This window comes from Macaca fascicularis, chromosome 3 (assembly GCF_037993035.2).
Source record: "Macaca fascicularis isolate 582-1 chromosome 3, T2T-MFA8v1.1".
Taxonomy (NCBI): domain Eukaryota; kingdom Metazoa; phylum Chordata; class Mammalia; order Primates; family Cercopithecidae; genus Macaca; species Macaca fascicularis.
In genome coordinates this window covers 165,320,602-165,342,502 of record NC_088377.1, presented here as the reverse complement: position 1 = coordinate 165,342,502, position 21,901 = coordinate 165,320,602, and the positions used below count along the sequence as shown (strand labels likewise).

General features: G+C 34.5%; 1 protein-coding gene across 1 annotated transcript in view; it reads left to right on the top strand.

Annotated features, from left to right (window-relative positions):
- The window catches only part of WASL (WASP like actin nucleation promoting factor), a 66,526-nt gene extending 51,696 nt beyond the window's left edge, over window positions 1-14,830 (top strand). Inside the window, exons 6-11 of the mRNA XM_005550646.5 lie at window positions 83-251; window positions 967-1,009; window positions 1,953-2,106; window positions 3,955-4,475; window positions 7,704-7,812; window positions 12,195-14,830. Of these exons, the coding sequence (XP_005550703.1) occupies window positions 83-251; window positions 967-1,009; window positions 1,953-2,106; window positions 3,955-4,475; window positions 7,704-7,812; window positions 12,195-12,256 (1,058 nt within the window). The 3' untranslated portion in view covers window positions 12,257-14,830. The remainder of the gene's footprint in view (window positions 1-82; window positions 252-966; window positions 1,010-1,952; window positions 2,107-3,954; window positions 4,476-7,703; window positions 7,813-12,194) is intronic.
- Window positions 14,831-21,901: the final 7,071 nt, after the last annotated feature.

Below are 21,901 nucleotides of genomic sequence, written 5' to 3'. Positions count from 1 at the left end.
AAAAAAAAATTTAAATTGTAAATTATGATTTTATATCATTGTTAAATTATATCCTTTCTACATAATTTGGTTTTATTTGCAGGTCCTAATCTACCCATGGCTACAGTCGACATAAAAAATCCAGAAATCACAACAAATAGATTTTATGGTCCACAAGTCAACAACATCTCCCATACCAAAGAAAAGAAAAAAGGAAAAGCTAAAAAGAAGAGATTAACCAAGGCAGATATAGGAACACCAAGCAATTTCCAGTAAGACAGTTCTTTTGTTGTTTTTATCTTCACTTTTGATTTATTCATTGCTGTTCTTGATTTTTAACTTGTTAGAAAATTTTCTTTTCTTTTTGGGAGGGTGTGTACATTCATCACTTGGATACTGTTTTAACTATGCACTTTATTGGAGTTTTTTTTTTTTAAGGCAGCTGCTCAATAGATGTTCTTGGAATCTTACAGTTTATTTACTTTTTCAACTATGAGAAAAGAAAAATAAGATAAAGTTGCTTCTTCAACTAATTATTGAACATAAAAACGATTTCTCGCTTTGTTCTAAAAATAGCATTTAGGAATTGTGTACGGATACTGCCTAGGGCCAGTAAAAACATTTGGTATTTATATAACATATTTCAAACATTTTCATATGCATTATTTTATTAGCTCATTATGAAACCCTATCCGGTCATATATATAATGCTTGGACTCTTACGCTAATTTGACAGTTAAGTAAATAGATGCTGAGAGAGATTGTACAAAAATTTTAAGTTTCAGTTAGTAGCAGAGTCAGGGCTAGAATCCTGTTCTTCTGACTCTTTGTACATAGTTTTTATCATAATATGGTTATGTCTGTGAGAACTATTAGTTCAGGCCAAAAATTCAAAGCCAAATGTTGACTGGATTTCATATATATTGTGTTTATAATGCCCTTTATGCATTTTGTTTTTTCTGGTTTTTTTTCTATTTTCTACTTTAGGCACATTGGACATGTTGGTTGGGATCCAAATACAGGCTTTGATGTAAGTATGTTTTCAAATCATGTACATTATAGCTCTGTGGAAATGTATTGGCCTATTTTAGATTTTTTTAAATTCATTTTTGTGGTGTCTAGTATCTGTTTGAATGTGCTTGTGTTTTATGTACGTATGCGACTAAGGTTTAAAACCATATTATTGTTCCGTCATTCATGACTAAGTTGCTAAAGACTTAGACCAAGGTTTGTGTACCTTGGCTTTATATGCTGTATAAATAAAATCCTTGTGCTTTGAAAGCCAAGAGAAGAAAATCATTTCTGCCAAGTGATAATTTCAGGGGAATGTATACCAAATTACTAAAAAGTAGTATCTGAATATTCAGTTGTTGAATTCTCTAGATCTTTTCATTCTCCTGTTCTTTTTGGCAGTTTTGCCATTGTTTTGTAGCACTGTGAAATTGCTGGCAAAAATTAATCAGCGTTTGGATACGTTATTTTAAAGAGGTATTATTTATGATTGGAGTAAAGAATCTTTTTGGTTATTTTTGTCATAGCTGCAATGTTAACTCTACAAACATACTGAGCACCTCTTTGTGCTGGGCATTATGCTTGGGATTACAGGAAGATTCAGATTTTCAAATTAATTTACTTTTTTTGTCTGTGTATTCCTGGTTTTACATACATACTTAGGACAAGGTAGATCACATGAGCATTGGAGATGTCTGAATCATGAATAGGCTAATAGAAATCTAGATGAGATGCCCTCTTTTTGAAGGCAGGGAACAAAAAAGAAGAAGAAGAAAATAGGAAATCTATCTGTTCAGTTTTTTTTAAGTAAAATCGTTTAGTTAGCATGTAAGTAATATAAGCATGTTAAAAGTTTAAAAAGGCAAAATAATTTCAGAAGGACACAGATGAGCCTTAAAATTAATGTGTTTTTTTTTTAATTGGGATGTATTTTTATAGTTAGCAGTTACTTTGTTTTGTAGCTGAATAATTTGGATCCAGAATTGAAGAATCTTTTTGATATGTGTGGAATCTCAGAGGCACAGCTTAAAGACAGAGAAACATCAAAAGTTATATATGACTTTATTGAAAAAACAGGAGGTGTTGAAGCTGTTAAAAATGAACTGCGAAGGCAAGGTAACTTTTATCTCTATTCAGCGTTCTGTTTTGTTTTAATCTTTTGAGGTCAGTTTCATGGAAAACAGGTACATTCATACATGTGAACTCTTCCTTGAGCAGAGTGTTGAAGTTTCTGGACAACAAATGTGGCCCATCATACTACGTCTTAACATTATTTTATTATAACTAAAAACTTTACAAGATTTTGTTTATTAAGTCTTTATTCATAAAAATCCATACAAAATCTTCCAGCTATTCTATTTTAAAGTAAAAACTTATAGTTGCCTAAATGTTTTACTTAAGAAGTCATATAAATCGCCAGATTTTATTGTAATTCAGAAGTAGTAATTTAAATATAATCACTTTCTAATTAGTAATATATTTTCAGAATATAAATAATGTAAACTTTCTATTAATTTTGAAATACAAATCCTTTTTCTTGGATAAAGTATAAAATGTTCTTTTGTACCTGAGAGCACAATTTATAACCTTTTAAGATTTGATATTTCTTTTAAAGGACCTTGTATTTTAGTTTTGTCTTAATAATTAGCACAGTAAAATGCAGATAAAATACTCTAAATTTTCCAATGTAACAGTCATCTCTTTGCTACCTTGTTCATTTAGGACTGCTTTCTTTCCTTCTTCCTAGCTTTTGCATACTCATAATAGTGTAATCAAGCAAAAGCTCCTGTTAAAACATTCTTCTGAAGAACTTAACAGTCATTTTAGATTAGGCATTCGGTTTACTTGTGTCTTTGTCACTGCCAGTGTTCATTTCAACTTTGATTGATTGATTGATTGATTCATTCATATAGTTCATAAACATTATGCCAGTACTGGTCTCAGTATATTTAGATGTAAAGGAGTCTCATGCCTCAGCCACCCAGGTAGCTGGGATTACAGGCATGCACCACTACACCCTGCTAATTTTTATAGTTTTAATAGAAACGGGGTTTTTCCATGTCAGCCAGGTTGGTCTCAAACTCTTGGCCTCAAGTGATCCTCCCGCTTTGCTCTCCCAAAGTGCTAGGATTACAGGCATGAGCCACCATGCTCAGCCATGTTATATCTTTCATTTTTACTGATGTAGAATAAGAATGCTAATATCCTGACTGCTAGAATAATAGTAATTTTTGTTAATAACTTCAATTTTGCAGTGTATAGAAATTCTCAGTTAATTTGTTAATAACCCGTTAGTTTATATCTCTGGAATAAGTAATTGAGCATTTCAGCGAAGCAACCAGCCTCCCATAATGCCATTACTAGAATTGTAGACTATTTTTAGAGATACAGACATTATACTATGAAAGTACAAATGTAAATTAGATGACAAAGGCTTACATTTTCAAAGGAAAGCATTATATTTGGGCTTTAGCGCAGATTAATGTGAATGAATTCTGTTAAGCTATACTACACTGTAATTCTGAATGTGAATTGATTTTATTTAAAAAAAATAAGTGTACTTGATTCTTTTTTAAAGAGGGAAGGTATTCATTTATTTTTATTAAAATGTAAAATAATGCTAATTAACAAAATGTTTAATTTCATTGGTATATTTTGTTATTATTTTGTAAAGTAGAAATTTATTCCCCTTACTTTCGGAACTGTACTAATTCCTAAAAAGTGAACTATTCTGTTTTAGCTCATATTTTTTTAAGAACCAATAAGAAAGTGATCTTTAGGCTGACAATTCTCAAAAAAATTTGTGAGATATCATCTGTGCTCAGGTATCTTTGTAAAATAAAATGCAAAGATGAGGCCCTTTTTTGATATTTGATTTTTATACATGTTAAAATGAATTACTTTTCAATATGATGTTTATGAAAAGAAAAAAGCATGCCTTCTGTTTTTTTGTTTGCATTTCAGCACCACCACCTCCACCACCATCAAGGGGAGGGCCACCTCCTCCTCCTCCCCCTCCACACAACTCAGGTCCTCCTCCTCCTCCTGCCAGGGGAAGAGGCGCTCCTCCCCCACCACCTTCAAGAGCTCCCACAGCTGCACCTCCACCACCGCCTCCTTCCAGGCCAAGTGTAGCAGTCCCTCCACCACCGCCAAATAGGATGTACCCTCCTCCACCTCCAGCCCTTCCCTCCTCAGCACCTTCAGGGCCTCCACCACCACCTCCATCTGTGTTGGGGGTAGGGCCAGTGGCACCACCCCCACCGCCTCCACCTCCGCCTCCACCTGGGCCACCGCCCCCCACTGGCCTGCCTTCTGACGGGGACCATCAGGTTCCAACTACTGCAGGAAACAAAGCAGCTCTTTTAGATCAAATTAGAGAGGGTGCTCAGCTAAAAAAAGTGGAGCAGAACAGTCGGCCAGTGTCCTGCTCTGGACGAGATGCACTGTTAGACCAGATACGACAGGGTATCCAACTAAAGTCTGTAAGTAAGCTTTTTTTTTTCATTTTAGATCCTCTATCATGATGAAATTTTAAAGTAATTTATTGAAAGACATTTTTGAAAAGTGTATTCGTTCTTTTTTTTCTCTTGCTAATTCATTCTTAACCCTATAAATTTAAAAATACTTTTACATGCAATGACATGCACAAGTTTTAATTCAGCTTTGATACATCTCTATAGCCATGTAACCCCTATCTCTATATGCAAATGTAGGGCATTTCTGTCACCCCAAAGGTTTTGCATACCTCTTCCCAGTTAATTTTTCCATAAACAATCACTGATCTAATCACCGTAGATTAGTTTTACCTGTTCTAGAACTTCATATGAATGGAATTTTACAGTATGTTTGCAATTCCTTGTTCTAGACTTTACTTTCAAATAAAAGACACTTTAAAGAAAAATCCTTATTAAGCTATGAGAATTAAAAATAGCCCTACTTGAAACCAATTTCCTTAGGAAATCTAAACCAGTAGCTTTATGAAAATTAAATCATGTTCCAGAGTTTTCATGTTCTAAAATTTAGATTAGTAGAGAATCAGACTCAAAAAAATTGAAAGAGTTGTAATAGAATTTCTGACAGTGATGGCAAATAAATTTAGGATTATCTGATTTGGATGAGGTAATCATTTAATCTTACAGGTCATTTAATCTTAGAGTTAAGCAAACATTTTTCCATAAAGGATCAGGTAGTAAAATTTTAGGCTTATATAGGCAATATGGCCTCTTGTCGTGACCACTCAGCTCTGCTGTTTTACCACAGAAGCACTACAGATAATACATAAATGAATGGTCATGCTCGTGTTCTATAAAACTGTATTTGGACACTGAAATTTGAATTTTATATAACTTTCACATATCAAAAATACTCTTATTTTCTATCAGCCATTTAAAAATGTAAAAATCAAGCTTAGTTTTTAGATAGTTTTTAAAAAAAAATACAAGAACAGACTGGATTTGGCCCATGGGCTGTAGTTTGCTTACTCCTATCCTTGAGCCTGACCTGTCTACATTTACATACGTCTTTTGGAGCCTTTTATAACACGTTCTCCAGGACTTCAGGCAGGTCATGAATGATAGGTTTTTTTTTCTGTGAAGTAAACGGAGACGACAGAGGATGTTTTAATTGAAAATTATTTCCCAGTATAGGAATTAAAGTAGCTTTCTAGATCTCAGAAACTTTGTCTAAAAGGAGAGTAATAGATAGGAAGCACAACTAATTGAATGAAAACGTGTAAACATTAGCATAGATTTAAGAAGACTCTGATCTTTAAAATATATCTAACTCTTTTCTTTATATGTATTCAGGATGACACTTAAACCTATGAGCAATCATCTCTATTCTCTTTCCCCGTTTAGATCAGATTAAAGATCTGTCAGAAGCAGTTGAAGAACTTTAAAGAGTGTTTAGTGGGGAGAATTAACGTCAAAATGACCACAGCCCAGCTTTTGCCTTGGAATCTCTGCTAGTTCCTGTGTCACTCTCATTCCCGTAACTCCCACTCCTAACCTACCTTTTTGTTTTCCCTTTTCTATTTCCTTTTCACAAACCAACTTTTGTTTCTTTCTCTCATTTAGCTATAATAAGGTGATTTTAAATTTTTAATGAATAAAGTTGTATCCTCATTTATTTTAAAAAGTTAGAGTTAAATTTTCTATTTACTTTCTCCATAACTTTCTCCCATCCCAACGCTCCCTTTCTTTCCAAAAAGAAAAACCCGTTAATTGATGTGTAAGTACCTTTTAGAAAGAAAAATATTTTCTATTCTAAGTGTTGAATGGGGGCCATTTTTATCCTAAATAATCACTTTCCTTTTGATTGCATTTATTGCAATCATAGAGTGCATAGTCAGTGAACTATTGGCATGTTATATATGTAATCTGAGTTTGTTATTTTTTTTAAAAAGACCATTTTGTGGTTGAAATTTCTATGGCTGTGTTTCTTTAAATTTTTTGAGTAAATCATCAGTTTATTCTGTGATGAATATGATTAACATAAAACCATGGATTTACTTTACAGAGCTAGTAGGAAGTATTCAATACTCACATATATTTTGAATTGCATGGTTTCAGTACCTCAAATAGTACCTTGTTCAAGTAAGCACTTCAAAAAATGTGTTTGATGACAGTGTGCTCACTTCTGCTTTGTGCTCTCTACTTTACATTATCACATTGCTTAAAGGTAGTCTAAATGTCCCTACTGCTGTTGTACCTCTGAGAGCCTTGTACAGAAATACAAAGCTCTGAAACTCTCTGTTATCTTTTTTCATTTGTGGTACTTCTATACTGGAAATAATTAATACATAATGTTTAAAGCCAAAATACTAAGGAATGAATCTGTATCTTAGGGGGAACCGCTGTGAATTTTTTTTAAAAAACGTGTTTACTCCAGGAAGAAAAAGCATTAGAGGAAGAATTATACAGATCAAAAATGGGAAGTTTGTCTTAATAAAATAATTGTCTTTGGGAAATGATTAAGAATTTCAAAAATATATATATTTTATATATATATATGTATTAAAACATAAGTAATATTTAGTACAGCTGTGCTGTTTCATCTTTAGTGATAATTTTTTTTTTTTCCTGAATGCACTTTGGCACAGATGGAAGTACTTCAGTTAGGGATTGTTACTTGCCTAGTGAGGCAGGTACATTTTGAAAGTTGTTCAACTCATCTCCTTAAAAAGAAATTATATACTATGAGAAAAGAGGTTCATTTTGAAGGTATAAATATAACATAAAGGTGTAAAGCTGAATTTTTGTAGGCAAACATAAGTTTCTACAGTTGTTTTTCAATATCTTCAGTGTGCTTCCCACGTAACAACTTGAGTCTAAATATTACCCTCTGTTTATAACTTGAAGTCCCTTGATAATAGCTTTAAAGTTGATCGTCTAAGTCTGTGTGTGCTGGAATAAACAGAAGTAACCCAGCAAGTACTATTCAGGAGAGGGTTTGTTATCTGAATATAAACATAGATTTAGAAATGTATTGTTGGCTTATACATTAAGATGGAAAGGAAATATTTTTGAATAATATCTTTAAGGCAGCAGTTTGTTTCTTGTTAATTTAATTAATCTTGTCCTGGACTTGCCAGTTTAATATCTTTTTTGTCTTTTACGATAATAAGTCATTCTAAGAAAGTAGGACTTTCTGGAGACAAAGATTCTTTGCTAAAGATTTATTACTGAGTTTTGCTAACTTTCTTTTCCAAGGTGTCTGATGGCCCAGAGTCTACACCACCAACACCTGCACCCACTTCAGGAATTGTGGGTGCATTAATGGAAGTGATGCAGAAAAGGAGCAAAGCCATTCATTCTTCAGGTAGAGAGAGAGAGAGAGAGTGAGACAGAGTGTGTGTGTGTTTAATAAATTTGAATGACATTCTGTTATTTTTATTTTATGACTGTCTTTGCTAGCTTTCTCTCTGCTAATTGAGTAACTACTGATATGGGCTCTAGGGTGTATTTTAAAAAGTTGTTGCCTCTGTGACTAGTCTGAGACTTACCAATGCAACACCACCACAGCCATAGCCATAAATTGAAAGAACAGCTTTGGGAATATTGACCGTTTTGTTTCCTATATCAGGAAATGCTGATAGACTTCCTAGCAAACAACCTCTAAACAAAGCTTGAGCTTTTTGGATCTTATTACTGTGACATAAAAGATTCAGGGCTGGGTGCAGTGACTCATGCCTGTAATCCCAGCAGTTTGGGAGGCCGAGACGGGTGGATCACCTGAGGTTGGGAGTTCAAGACCAGCCCAGCCAACATGGAGAAATTCCGTCTCTACTAAAAATACAAAAAAATTAGCCGGCGTGGTGGCACATGCCTGTAATTCCAGCTACTCGGGAGTCTGAGGCAGGAGAATCACTTGAACCCAGGAGGTGGAGGTCACGATGAGCCAGGATCGCACCATTGCACTCCAGCCTGGGCAACAAGAGCAAAACTTCATCTCAAAAAAAAAAAATTAATTAAATATTAATAAAAATAATAATAAATCAGGCTATTTACCTCATCTGTGAGGATTAGGACTAAGAATTTTAAGTAATTTTTACTGTTTCTAGAGTTTGCTAAAGAATACTGACCTTTTTTAAACCTTTATCATTTTCTAAAAGGTTGATTTGAATAAACCAGTACCTATTCTGAGGTTATTGTTAAACATATACATACCACCATATAAATGAATATTGCTTTAAAGAAAGGACAAGAATATGAGTTTTGCTGATTGGAGTGGTTAAGGTTTGCTAAATAGCTTCTCTAACATAATGTGCTAGAAACAGACCTTTCTTCTTCTTAGATTTATTTAATCTCTGAGCCTCAGTTTCTTGTTTGTTACATTCAGAGAATTCACAAAGCATATAGATGTGAGAATTAAACAGTATATCACTAATCAGCAGATTGCCTAGCACATGGTAGGTGCTCAATAAATGTTATCTTCCTTTTGTTTCTCTGTAAGGATGTGCATGTCTTAAGATCCTTGAGCAATGTTTATTTTCCTTAAATAGGCATATTTGTTCCATTACAGAGATAGAGATAAATATTTATTGTGGAATAGTAATAAAATTTTGACAAAACAACAGAAGTCCCTTCCTTCATCGACATGCATTAGGTCTAATGAGAGAGAGAGAGATAAGCAGTAAACAAACTAGAAAAATGTATAGTATGTTAAATGGTGACATGAACTAAGGACAAAAGTCTAACAGAAAAGAGAAATAGGGAGCAGGCTGTTGAGAGAGAGAGAGAGGTTCATTTTGAAATGATAAAGAATGATAAGGGACGATAAAGCCTAACTGAGGTGACATTTAAGAAAAGACCAGCAGTTCAGGAAGTGAACCATGTAGAAAACTAGGGAAAGTGTATCCGATGGAAAGAACAGAAAATATAAAGTCTGTTAGGTTGAGAAACAATGAGGAGATCAGGGAGCTTGCAAGAGAGGGAGGGAAAGAATAGTAAGGAATGAAATACAAGAAGTCATTGGAGACCCCTTGAAGTACACTAGCTTTTATTCTGAATGTGATGGGAAGCCATTGGAGGGTTTTTAGCAGAGGTATAGTAATGATCCAAGCAAGAGATCATGGAGACTTGAACCAGGTTTATAGCACCAATGAGAAGTGGTTAAATATTAGTTATATTTTGAATGTGGAGATCACTGGGTTTGCTGATGGTTTGAAAATGAAAGTTGAAGAAAAATAAGAGTGCAAGATAACTCCAAGGTTTTTGACTTGAACAACTGGAAAGGGGAAAGACTTAGGAAGAAAAAGTTTGAAAGGGAAGATTAGGAGTTTGGTTTTACATATTAAATTTGAGATACCTGTTAATTCAACTATAGATCTGGAGTAGGCATTTGGTTATGAGTCTGGAAGTCACAGGAGAGGTCTGAATTGTTAAATTACACGTCAGTAGGATATACGTAGACACATGGTATTTAAAGTTAAGGTTATATCTATGGTATAGTCTTCTTTAGCAAACTCTAAAAACAGTGAAAATTGCCTAAATTCTTAGCCCTAATCCTCACAGATGAGGTAAACTGCCTGAATTTTTTATGTCATAGTAATGTCACAGGAATGAGATTAAAAATCTCAAGCTTTTGTTTAGAGGTTGTTTGCTAGGAAGAGATAAAGGTCTTCATTCATTCATAAGAAATGTAAGGCTTCTGTGAGATACATGATTCTGAAAATGCATTTATTCTATGCTGGTATCTGTGAGTTCTGCTAATTATTTCCCTACAATACGTTTTGTTTTTTTTTTTAAATAATATATAATAGTCATGCTAATATAATGAAAATATAGGATGGTTTTTACTTATTTTCAGACCCATTTCTTTTAACCATTAGTATTTCTGTGGTAGTACCTTATGTTGGAATTATTGGCTACATCTTCCTCTTCACCATAGATACTGATAAGTTTCTGTCTTTTGTCACTCTGTAATGCCAGCATAGTTGGGTGTCTTTGATGCTTTTCATCCAGATAAATTTTGTGAAGCATGTCTAGCATAAGCTAGTAGCAAATTATTTCCCTTGCTAGAAAGTAAACACAAAAATTAACATGAAGTCAGTTGAACTCCTTTCCAAATAAATTCTGTAACAATTTAGAGCTGACCATCAGACTTAAATAAATAAATAATTATTATTGTTGTAAAAGTAACAACTTAGTTTAGGGCTAAGAGAAAATAACGTTGCCTCTCTCAGGCTTCTGTTATTCAAGTTCTAATACTACAACTCCAGTACTACTACAAATACTACCTTCACACAATCAATTTTATATGGAGAAAAATAGAAGAAAAAGATGGTTCTGTGTTCTGTACATGTAACCCACACATATGTCACACAGTCTTACTGGCTCTTTATCATTACCAAGTACATTACTCAGCTACTGTCTCACTTTATATACTTGGCCTTCATGGGTCCTGTATGTATAGATATATAAATGTATATATATTTATATATAGCATATATATTTATACATATTTTTTATGTAGGTATATAAAGAGGTTAAATATGGAAAGTCAGTATAATATAGAAGTATGCTTATAAAATCTGATGACATCTAAATATTCCTTCAACAAATATTTATTGAACAACTGATGCGTAGCGCTGTTTTGGTGTTGAGGATACAGTGAAAAATAAGATAGGCAAGGTACCCGCTGTCATGGAACTTAATAGATAAAGTATAATAATTTTAGATGTTAGTAAGTGATATGAGGAAAATAAAATGGGATAGGCAGTTACTGATTGTGGGGAAGGGCTGTACTTTACATATGATGGTCAGGAAAGGCCTCTCTGAGGAAGTAGTTTTTGAATGGTTCCTAAATGATGAAAAGATTCAGTTTAACAAAAGAAATAGCTACTGCAGAAGTTCTAAAGCCAGAATAAGATTGGTAAGTTTAAGGGACAGAAAGGAAACCATCTTACTAGAGAGAGTGACTTGAATGGAGAGTGCATTATGAGAAAAGTTTGGGGAGAGGGAGAGACTATATCTGGGCAAATCATGTAGGATCTTGTGGAGGGAGATAACGTCAGACGTCATTCAAATAGCAGTGGTAGCCACAGGAGGACTTTTAAGAAGGGTAGCAACATATTTTTTAAACTTGGAATTTAAATAATATCACTCCATTTGCTCTGAGTCAGATAGACTCTAGAGTTACAATAATCCAGGCAGGATGTGATGGTGGTGTGGAGAGTAGCAGTGAAAGAGGTGAAAAAGAGCAGGGTTGATAATTGGATCGTGAAAAAGGAGGAAGTAGTAATAATTTCTAGGTTTTTGGCCTGATGATGTGACAGGATGGTGATGCCATTTATTGAAATGGAGCAGACCAGGATGGAGCAGGAAAAGAAGATTGGGGAAGGAAATAAAAGTTAGAAGTTTTGAGTTTGAGAATCCACGTGAAGAGTACAAGAAGGCAGTTGGATTTGTGACAGGTCAACCCAGATGTGATTTTATACATTAACAGGTTGAAATTTGTCACATAGATGTTAAGGAACTAGAACCGTTGTCTTCTGAGCCCTGTTTTAATCTTTAGTTTACTATCATACTCTATAAATATTTTTCTTTAGATTCACTTTAAACTGTTTTAGTAACTGGATTCTTCTGGGAGTCACATTATCTGTGTTTCAGGAGTTAAATAATTGGAGAAACCACCCAAGAATTATGTAATGTCATTTTATTTATGCATATGTTTTAATTGTCTCGATTATTTTCTTCTAGATGAAGATGAAGATGAAGATGATGAAGAAGATTTTGAGGATGATGATGAGTGGGAAGACTGATCTATATATTATATATATATATATATTTTTAAGGTGAAATACTAAACTCTACTTTCTGTCTGTGGATTCTGTAAAATTATCATGTAAATGTTCTACCAATTTGCTGTATATTTTTGTTGCCTTTTTTGCTTTTTTTTAATCTGTGCAATACCTCATTTAATCTGTAAAGGTTTGTCGTAATCCTCTACAAAGCTACTCCCTGTTATTGTGTGCAAGTTTACACCAGGATGCTCACTTGATTTGTGAATATTTTTCATTCCATCAACAAGGGAGTTTAAATACTATATGTGAGACTGACAAAAACCTTAATGTAATTTACTTATAATGCCAGAAGGAGAACACTATTTTCATACCCTACTTTTTCTGTACCTAAATTTTCTTAAAAAAAGAAAATCTAGTATAGCACTACATTCTTTTTTAAGTGATGCAAACCTTAGTTTCTTTAGCCCCTTTATTTTGAATACAACACTACATATGAATGTTGAAGCTGATACATTGCACAGTTCTGTAGATATCACTACACCGATGCAGTTTCTCAAATTTTAGCAATATGCTCTACGTAAAATCACTACAGAGATACTAGTGGGGAAGATGAGTAACACACCTCTTACAGCAATACTGCCTGTTATTGGTATAGGAGTGGTATTTGCAGACTGGGATCATAAGGAGCCCTTACATACTTGTTATTGACTGAGGTTATTTTTATGCTGTAGCAAATGTGGCAGGCTCTTTTTGGCCAAATTTGTGAAAATTTTTTTGGTATTACTCTGAAACAAAATTTAAGTTGGAGTTTGGGGGATTTAGGGAGTAGTTTTCATTCTACATGAACTGAAATAATATGATTACTCCAATAATTGGTTAAAAATACTGTACAAATCAGAATAGTACTAAAATACTGTGGAATTTTAGCATTTTTATTTTGCACTTTGTGTGGATTGAGGTATTCAGAAATACCAACCATAAAAATCTAATCTAGTTGGCAAAGATATGCATCAAAGCACAGAACCTAACATGCATTTATTTTGATAATTTTTGAGGGTTTTTGTCAAATAGCATGTGAAGGGTTACATTTTTCTTAAGATTGGTGGTCCCAATGTCAAATTTCTTGAAACACATAACTGAATGATAGATTTTTTTTTAAAGATAAAACTTTACAACCTGCACATTTGTTATGCATACTAAATGGTGTGTTAAAAGTAGGGTTTCTTTGCCTCTCTACAGTACACTAATCTGCCTAAAGGTGGTTGTTTCATATTTATAATGCTAATTGTCATACCTACCTACTTTAAATTTTAGGTAGAAAATTATCTGATTTAAATACAGACACATATTTTTCTCACATTGAGTCATATGCATAATGTAGTTCCAAATGTATTTCATTACTATAGTCACAATATCCAACTAAAAATTACGCTATCTAGAATTGTACCGACCAAAATCTAGTATTGGCAGATCTTGACAGGCTGGACCTGCAAGATATGGCTTGAATTTTAACCATTTATTACATAATCTCTAGTGATCATGCATCTAGTTATCATAAGAAATAATTTAAAAGGTTTTGTTGCTGAAAGCAGTAAGTGGTGCAGTAAAACAGTTAAGTTATTCAAAGAATGTTATCTTTCTTGCAAGAGTAATTTAAGCACATGGGAAAGATTCTAGACTTTTTGTTTCTTGCAACAACAGTGCCCTCTGCTGCTAGAAACCTTTTTCTACTTACTATCATTTTTATTGTGGCTTGAGCTCAGTGAATCTGGTGCAGATGAGGCTGGACAACTACTAACCAATAAAATCAGGAATTTGTACAAAAGTTAAATGGGATATTATACTTATTTCAAGTAATGTTAATTAAAATTTTTTTTTTCTTTTTGACAATATAAAAAACATTTTAAATTTCCTAGAAATGTCTTCAGGGTAAGGCCAGTTTAAGATCTCTCTTAAAAGACTTTTGGCCAATAAATCCTAGATTTTCCAGCTAACTTTGGTGGTAATAAATATTTATCAGGAGCTTCTCTCAGCAGAGAGTATCCATTCTTTGAATTCGAAGCACAATTTTAAACATGTAAAATGGACATATAATTTGCCAAAGGTAATTGGTTTACTCTTTTTTTCTTAAAGAAAAAAAAGACATTGGTTGTTGTTGCAAAAAGTCTAAATTACTATCGGTTGAAACACAGCAGCTGTGGAGTTCAGTCCAGGCATGAAGACTAAATCTGCTTTACCAAGTAAGGCGTAAGGTTGCATGTTTCAGTCCTCTACCATCCTGCACTGTGAGCAGCACTATACCTGTGCGTTGTCTGAAAGCCTCCTGTATATTCTCCAGCTAAATGGTCGTCTGGTAGCCTTTGCATTTAACAAACTAGCATGAGGCTTTTTATATCTAAATGCTACGTGATAGACAATTTCAGCTAGCCACATATTGTATGTATGAGATTCATAAAGACTTTCAATCATTTCATTTTCAAACAACTGAAATTTTGTTTAGTATGTGAATTCTTTTTTTGAAATGTATAGTGAATAGGATGTTGCACTGGTGGCAATTCATCATGGAGCATAATAAAATTAATTTGACCCAAATAGTATAAAATAATGTGTTTTATTTATTGTCAAAAGAGTCAAATAGGTTTAAATGTTTTTTAACTGTATAGCGAAGGGTACACAGCAATCAGTGATAATGGTTGATGTTTTCAGCAGACTGCATGCCCTGAGAGTTAGAGTGTGCCATTAAATAAACATGGTAAGCAGAAGAATGTTACACCCTGTTCTGTTGGGAAACATGACAGCTGCTCAGCAGCTCCCCTAGAAGCCACTGCTGTGGTTTACAGAGCATTCACATTGCAAGGTCAAACTGTTTGGAACTCTGCCACATACCAAAAATGTTGAAGTTTTCTAAATCATAATGATATTGGAGTTTACTGGTAGTTTCAATAAATGCCAAATATAGCAGCTTGTAATGGGACATAAGTAGCTTTTAATAAATGATATCAAAGAGGGTGCTCATTTTAAACAGGAAACTGTGTTTTTGATAAATAGAATTTTCTGTTTCACTGACTGGAACAAGTGGGTGTCTGAAGATTAAACTGAGTTGCGGAATTCAGAGTGTAGGATGCTACAAAATTACTTAAGAGCTTTGGCCAAATTTAACAACCATTTCAAGAGTAATACATTCTGTTAAATAAAAGTTGTTTCTGTTGTGCAAATGTGAACACTTAAGAATATATTAGACTTTTAAAAGAATTTTTTAAAGAGAAGTGAAATATGCCTAAGAATTGTTTCTGTCACATCATTTTTATCTAATGAACAAAGGGGATTCCCAAGATAACTCTTGTTTTAGAAACAGAGTTCCTAAAGGACAAGTATAGAGATAAGTCTTATTTATAGTACACTAGAGAAACCTTTATGGAAATGTTGGGAAATTTTACTTTCCACATTTATTGACATTGTCACGTCTCACCTCCAAAACACAGCATTCTTTATAATCTCTTGGTCATTTATTCATGGATTAAAAAACAAAACTTTGCTTTCTAAGGAAGCCTCTGGGAAAGGTATAGTACACTGTTATGAATATGTTAGGGAACATGCTTTGCAGCTACCGCCTTTACTTCTGTATGTAATACGTGGCATCCTCCAGTGCCGTGAGGAGCCTATTGAAAAATTTGTCTCCAGGTGCATCTGCCATAGGTTTTTCCAAAAAAAGAAAAGCATCACAGATTGTGTTAACTGTTGATACAGTGTTTACTATTACCCAAGTCCAGTGTAACTCTAAATTGGCCATGCGCACCATCAAGATGGACAAGTCAAGATAAGAATAGCACACAATTATTTTGAGTAAAACATAATGGATTGTAGTTTATAGGTGGTTTCAGTCTAATCAGATATTTGTGTATTGGGGCATTTCTAAAAACTTGAAGTAGTCCCTGAATTATTTAACAACCACAAAAAATCTACCTTAAGTTTAAAAAAAAAAAAGTATTTAGCAAAGTTCAATTTCAGCAGTATCAGATTGCATTATGGAACTTGAACAAAACACTGTTTTCTGTCTTGAATTGGTTAGCATTTCTTGACCTAAATTTTGTCTTGTCTAGCTATTGCTAGATGTGTGAAGATTTTCATCAAGGCCTTATTTTAAGGATTTTTAAAGCATCAAAATCATCACATTTAATTATGAACTAAATGTGTAGTGGACATTAAGATGCAACAGTGGATAGGATAGGTCCCCACCCACATTTACATCATTTAAATCTAAAATACTTTCTTCATAAATGAAAGACGTTTGGAGACCATTGAGTTATATGAGAACAGAGGCATGTGGACACCACCACACCTATTCTCTAATTTTGCAGGTGAGGGTGTTCATACAGTGCTTATGGGGCTTGCCCGAGGTTAATTAGAAGTATCTTTACTAGAAGCCGGATCTGACTAGTTCAGCTGCTCTTTCTCATGCACTATAATCCTATTGTATGGCTTTCTCTTTTTCTTAAGGATCAACTGCAGATTTCATTTGTTTCTGAAAGATATATGGCTACAAATGTCACCCTTTCTCATATCATCTGGGTGTTGGTAGACGCCGCCAACATTCTGTGTCCATCTCTAACCAGAAAAGCTGGCTTGCTTTGAGGAGCCAGCCTCTGACTCTGATGCATGTGATTGTATTTTGGCTCATTGGTGGCAGTCACCCTACATTGCCCAAGCATTTGGTCATCACAGGGCATTTCTGTCATCTAGTACAGAGTTGAAATGAGGTTGAGCTTTTCATTCTACATCCAAATTATTTTTGTCAGTTTCTTACAGATGTAAATAGGCATTGTTTTTACTTAGACATAAGTATAAGTCTTTACGATCAACTTGTCTGACAGAAAATTAGTTTAAGAATATATTAATTTTCTGAATAATACTTGATCAACAGCTGCACTGTCAATTTAAAGACCGGGAGTTCTTCCAAGGACCACAAGGACAATGTTTCAAATCCAACTTTCTGGCTTTATTATTGATGAGAGAGAGGGAGATCCTAACTTGGTTGCATGTATTTCAACCTTACTGGAAAAGAGGTAGGAAAATTTGTTTCACAAATACAAGAAACAAATGAAAAGGCATTATGTCCGGGTAACTATGGAAAAGCAAAGCTGTTCATGTCTCAGTTCTATAGTTGTCTTAAAGGCAAGTATAATTGAGCTCACTAAGTAAGTGTCTGGCATAAGTTTTTTTTTTAAGCCAGGGTGGGAATCTTAAGGAGGCAGAGAACAGAAAGGAGAGTTTGTGTTTGTAAGCGTATTTTGGTGATCTGGGGAATGCTCAGCAAGTAGAATTAAGAAATGCAGTTGAATCTCCATTTTTAGGGACGAAAACTAGTTCTAGAGAAGGAAACTCATATTTGTGTTTTGTTTGTTTATTGAGCAAGGATGTGAATGCATAAGGGCCAAACCTTTTCTTAATTTTGGTAGCTAAAGCTCAGAATTACACTTGACCATTCAAGTGTAAGGGTTTTTTCTTTTTCTTTTTCTTTTTTTTTTCTTTTTTTTTAAGTTTTCTGAACTTCGTTGTGGATACAAGCATAGCCTTAGTATTTCAACCACATTCTTTCCAAACCACCATTAAATGGACCTTAGGATTCTATTTAAGAGGCCTTGCTTTGGCCATGGTTGAATATCTGGATGCTCTAGAACATGCTTATAATGGACTTGCTGCCCAGAGATGTTTAGGAAGTTCAAGTAGATTCTGAGCCAGATTTAGATCTGCACCAGTGCCCTTAAGTTCTATAGCCAACATACTGCATTAACTTGACATGGTTTAGGCCAATTAGACTGTGCAGAGAGAGGTAGTCTGCACACACCACATGAGCCCTTTAGCACCCTGTTTGCTTTAGCACTTTCATCACTTTGTTTTCCAAAAACTCAAAACAGCAGAAAAACTGATTTGTTATGGGAATCACTATATTTTTCATGGTTTTTTTGGTTGGTTTGTTTGATTCCAAATTGTCTAAATCATACTAACCAAGATCATTCGACCAGCTTAGGAAAAACAAATAGATTGTGCATTGAGTTCAGTTTTGATTCTGTAAAGACTTTGCAAAGACTACTTCACTAATTATGTACTGCTGTTAAATGGTATTTGATAGGTTGTTGGAAAAGATAGGGTAACTTGTATGTACAGAAAAAAAGAAATGTAGTTGCCATTACCACTGCATGGCAGGTTAACACTTCAGTGTAGCCTTATCTTTGTATCTTGGTCTTACCTTGTGATATTAGGGTTGTGGTAATGAGCCTACATGTGAACTGCTTGCCATAATAAACTTTGGGGTATCTTTCAACTTGTGAAAAACTATCGCTCTGTCTTCACATTGGTAAGATTTTCCACAAAATTGAGGGTAGACATAGGCGTTGTAAAACTGTAAAGGAATTTTTTCTGTTTTCCCCAGAAAGCTTTTAAATATACACGTTTCTTAAATATTAATGGGAAATGGTGACTAAAACAAGAAAGAACAGAAATGTAAGGAAATGTTCTCTTAATTAATATTCCTGAGTCTTCAGAAATTTCCAGAAGTATGATTTATTTTCAAAGCCAATGGATAAATGCACTTGAATGCAAGTATTACTCTAATGTCCTATACTGAAACAAACTATTTTAAATGATTATTACTGTAAGTTGGAAATAGACCCCAGAATAAAACAAATCTCTCTCTGTACTAATCTCTAAGATCATGGTAATACAGGAAATTCATGTGACCATATAATGCTAAGTCCCATTGAGAAATCAGGCTTTTTTTTTTTTTTTCTTCTGTCACTTCCTTAGCAAGTATTTATAGTTAAGTTCCCTTGGCACAGTGGGATTTGGGATAGAAATTGTGCACATGACCAATTGGGAAAGAATGGCAAAAAGGCATGCATTGGTGGAGAAGTAAAGGACAGCTGGAAAGGCTTGACACTCTCTTGAAGAGATACATTGGTTGTGTGTGTGTGTGTGTGTGTGTGTGTGTGTGTGTGTGTGTGTGTGTACACCAACAGCTGAGGCCACTTCCAAACGTGCAAAAGCACAAAGCCTGCGTTAGCAGGTCACTGGAGAGGCCAGTCTTGGAACTACTTCATGTTATTTAGAGATTGTCTTAGTATGCATGGGCAAGAACATTTATGTATATTGATGTATATAAAATATTTATAGAACCATCGTGACCTGTGGAAATTTAAAACAACTTGCTAAGTACAAGGAGAAGGAACTAATGCATAAATTATTCTGTGGCTGACTCCATTTAGATCGAGAAATAGCTTTTTATCCATAGGTCATGATTCTTGGGAGGTTTACATGACTGCACTCAGCATCTAATCTAAAGGAAAAATGTTGGTAAAATAAAAGGGTAAGGAGGAGATTTATATTTGTAATTGTTACCCACAAAACTGATAATGGTTCAGTGGTGAAAACAGGCTAGTTGGAAGATTTGGTGGCTACAGGCTGTTTTCTGCAAGATGGTTCATATCAAATTGCTGCATAATTTATTTCTAAATATGAAAGTTTAAGTCACTGATGTAGGAAACATATCCTTGAATCATTTTGTCAAAGCTAAATCATCTGTTTGTTCTCTTATAATTGGAAAAAGGGACCATTAACCATAGGATTTTGGACATGCAGAAGTCTCTGTGTCCAACATGCTATTGAGAGAAATGTAGGTGGAGGTGGCGTTTTTAGATGAATATCTATTCTGGAAGAACTAGCCTGACTAAATATGCACCTTGGCAATGGGATTAGGCAGCTTGCTAGAGCTGTTCCGGTTCTCGTATGGAGGAACGTAAATCATGCTATATAAAATTCAAAATGTAGAAAACTGTTTTTCTCAACTGTTTGGTTTCAAGACCTAAATTTCCAATGGCTTTTTTGTTCCCTGCAGCATCTCAAAAGATAGAAACTGCATGATGTTGAACAGGCAACTAGAAGAAACAACAGGTTTCAGAGAATTATGGTATTGCTTCTCAGTCTTCAGTTACTGCTTCTCTTCAAAGCATTGCTTTACTTTTTCTCTGAATATTATGGTAATAACCTTCATTCTGCTTACAACTTGGAGAAATTATCCAATGCAATTTTGTTTTATAGTTTCTGCCATTCCCTCCTGTCCCCCATTACAGCAGTGAGTACGAATTTTCAGGTGCAGGTATTAAGAGGGCAGTGGAGGGGGGTGGATATAAAATGCACAGAGGAGGATTTGTTTTTTCATATGTGGGTTCTATAACTTGTAAGCGAATAGATACTGGAGGATGGGTGCACAGTGAAACTTTCATGGACTTCTTGTTAGTAGTAACAAGAATACCTTAAAATATTCGTCCTGCTTTGCAGTGACAATATGTGTATCCGTCCATAGTGGTATTTTTCTAATACACAGTTTCCAGAGGGCACAATTGAACCACTTAGTTTGCGTTTCCCAGTGTAGACTGCTCTCTGACTTCCTGAGGGTGGCATCCTCTGGCCCTGTCTCCTTTCTACAGAGGTGGTGGTATGTGGGCTCTCATCTAGTTTCAAACTGGACTACATTTTCATGATGGTGAAGAAGCCATTTAGAGGGGCTTCCAAAAGTCCCATGGCTGTGCTCACCCCACTCCCAGACCTTCATCACCAAAATGTTTTTCCTTTGAGGAAAATCATGTTGAAAAGAATTCTTGTAATACTAACTAGTATTTATGGGAACACTTATGAAGTGTGGCATGCTACATGAAATGGTTTCTATAAGCAAGATATCCCAATATTTTAGCCAAAGCAAATGAAACTTAGATTAAATAATTTGCACAAATTTAAGTAGCTAATAATAAATGGCAGAGCTGAGCTTCAAAATAAAGTCTGTCTTAATACAAACCGTTCACCACTATAGTACCCTGCCTACCAGGTAGCATTAAGACACCAGAGATGGTCTGGATGCAATGATAAAATGATTATTCCAATTACCTACTTCAAATGTGGAGGGCTTGGGATTTTTCTGCTTATGCACATGCAAAGACTCAAAGAAAAATGCTGTCACACTGATTTTAAAAAAAAAGGCAACAGAAAGAAAAATACATTATAATCATGCAACTAAACCAGCAGCCACTAAGGCAAGTTTTAAGATTAGAACAGCCCCAGATTTTTGGAGTACATTAATATAATTTTTAAAATATTTTATCTGGTTTGCTTATCCCTGATCCCCATTCCCTACTTCACCAATGAAATATTTTTTCCACTTGAAATATTAGATTAGGTAACTGGTATGTTTGAGTAATCCCACATGCTTAATAAATGATTATATAACAATTTATTTGGCATTACCTCAGAGTTTTCTTTGTGAATTTAGAGTAATCTCTGCCAATGTGTCTTCTTAAGTATTTCATATTTATTTTATACTTTTGAATGAACCCAATGGTGATTTTTAATTTAAGGAGGTCAGGAACAACTTGGATTTGTATTTCTTTAAAAACAGCTTTTATTAGTGACAGCTTCTGAGGCAAAAGGATTGTAATCCATCCCAGCAAGTTCTAACAGGTCAAGATTCCTGTTAAATTTTCCAGAAGTGTCTCTGCAGTCACCAGAAATTCTTGGCAGCATTTAGAGAAAAAGTTGGTGTTATTTTGCTCCTCTTGAATGTGATATTTTCAGTTGCTGCTGGTTTCCTGCATAGTCACCACAACTCCCAATTGC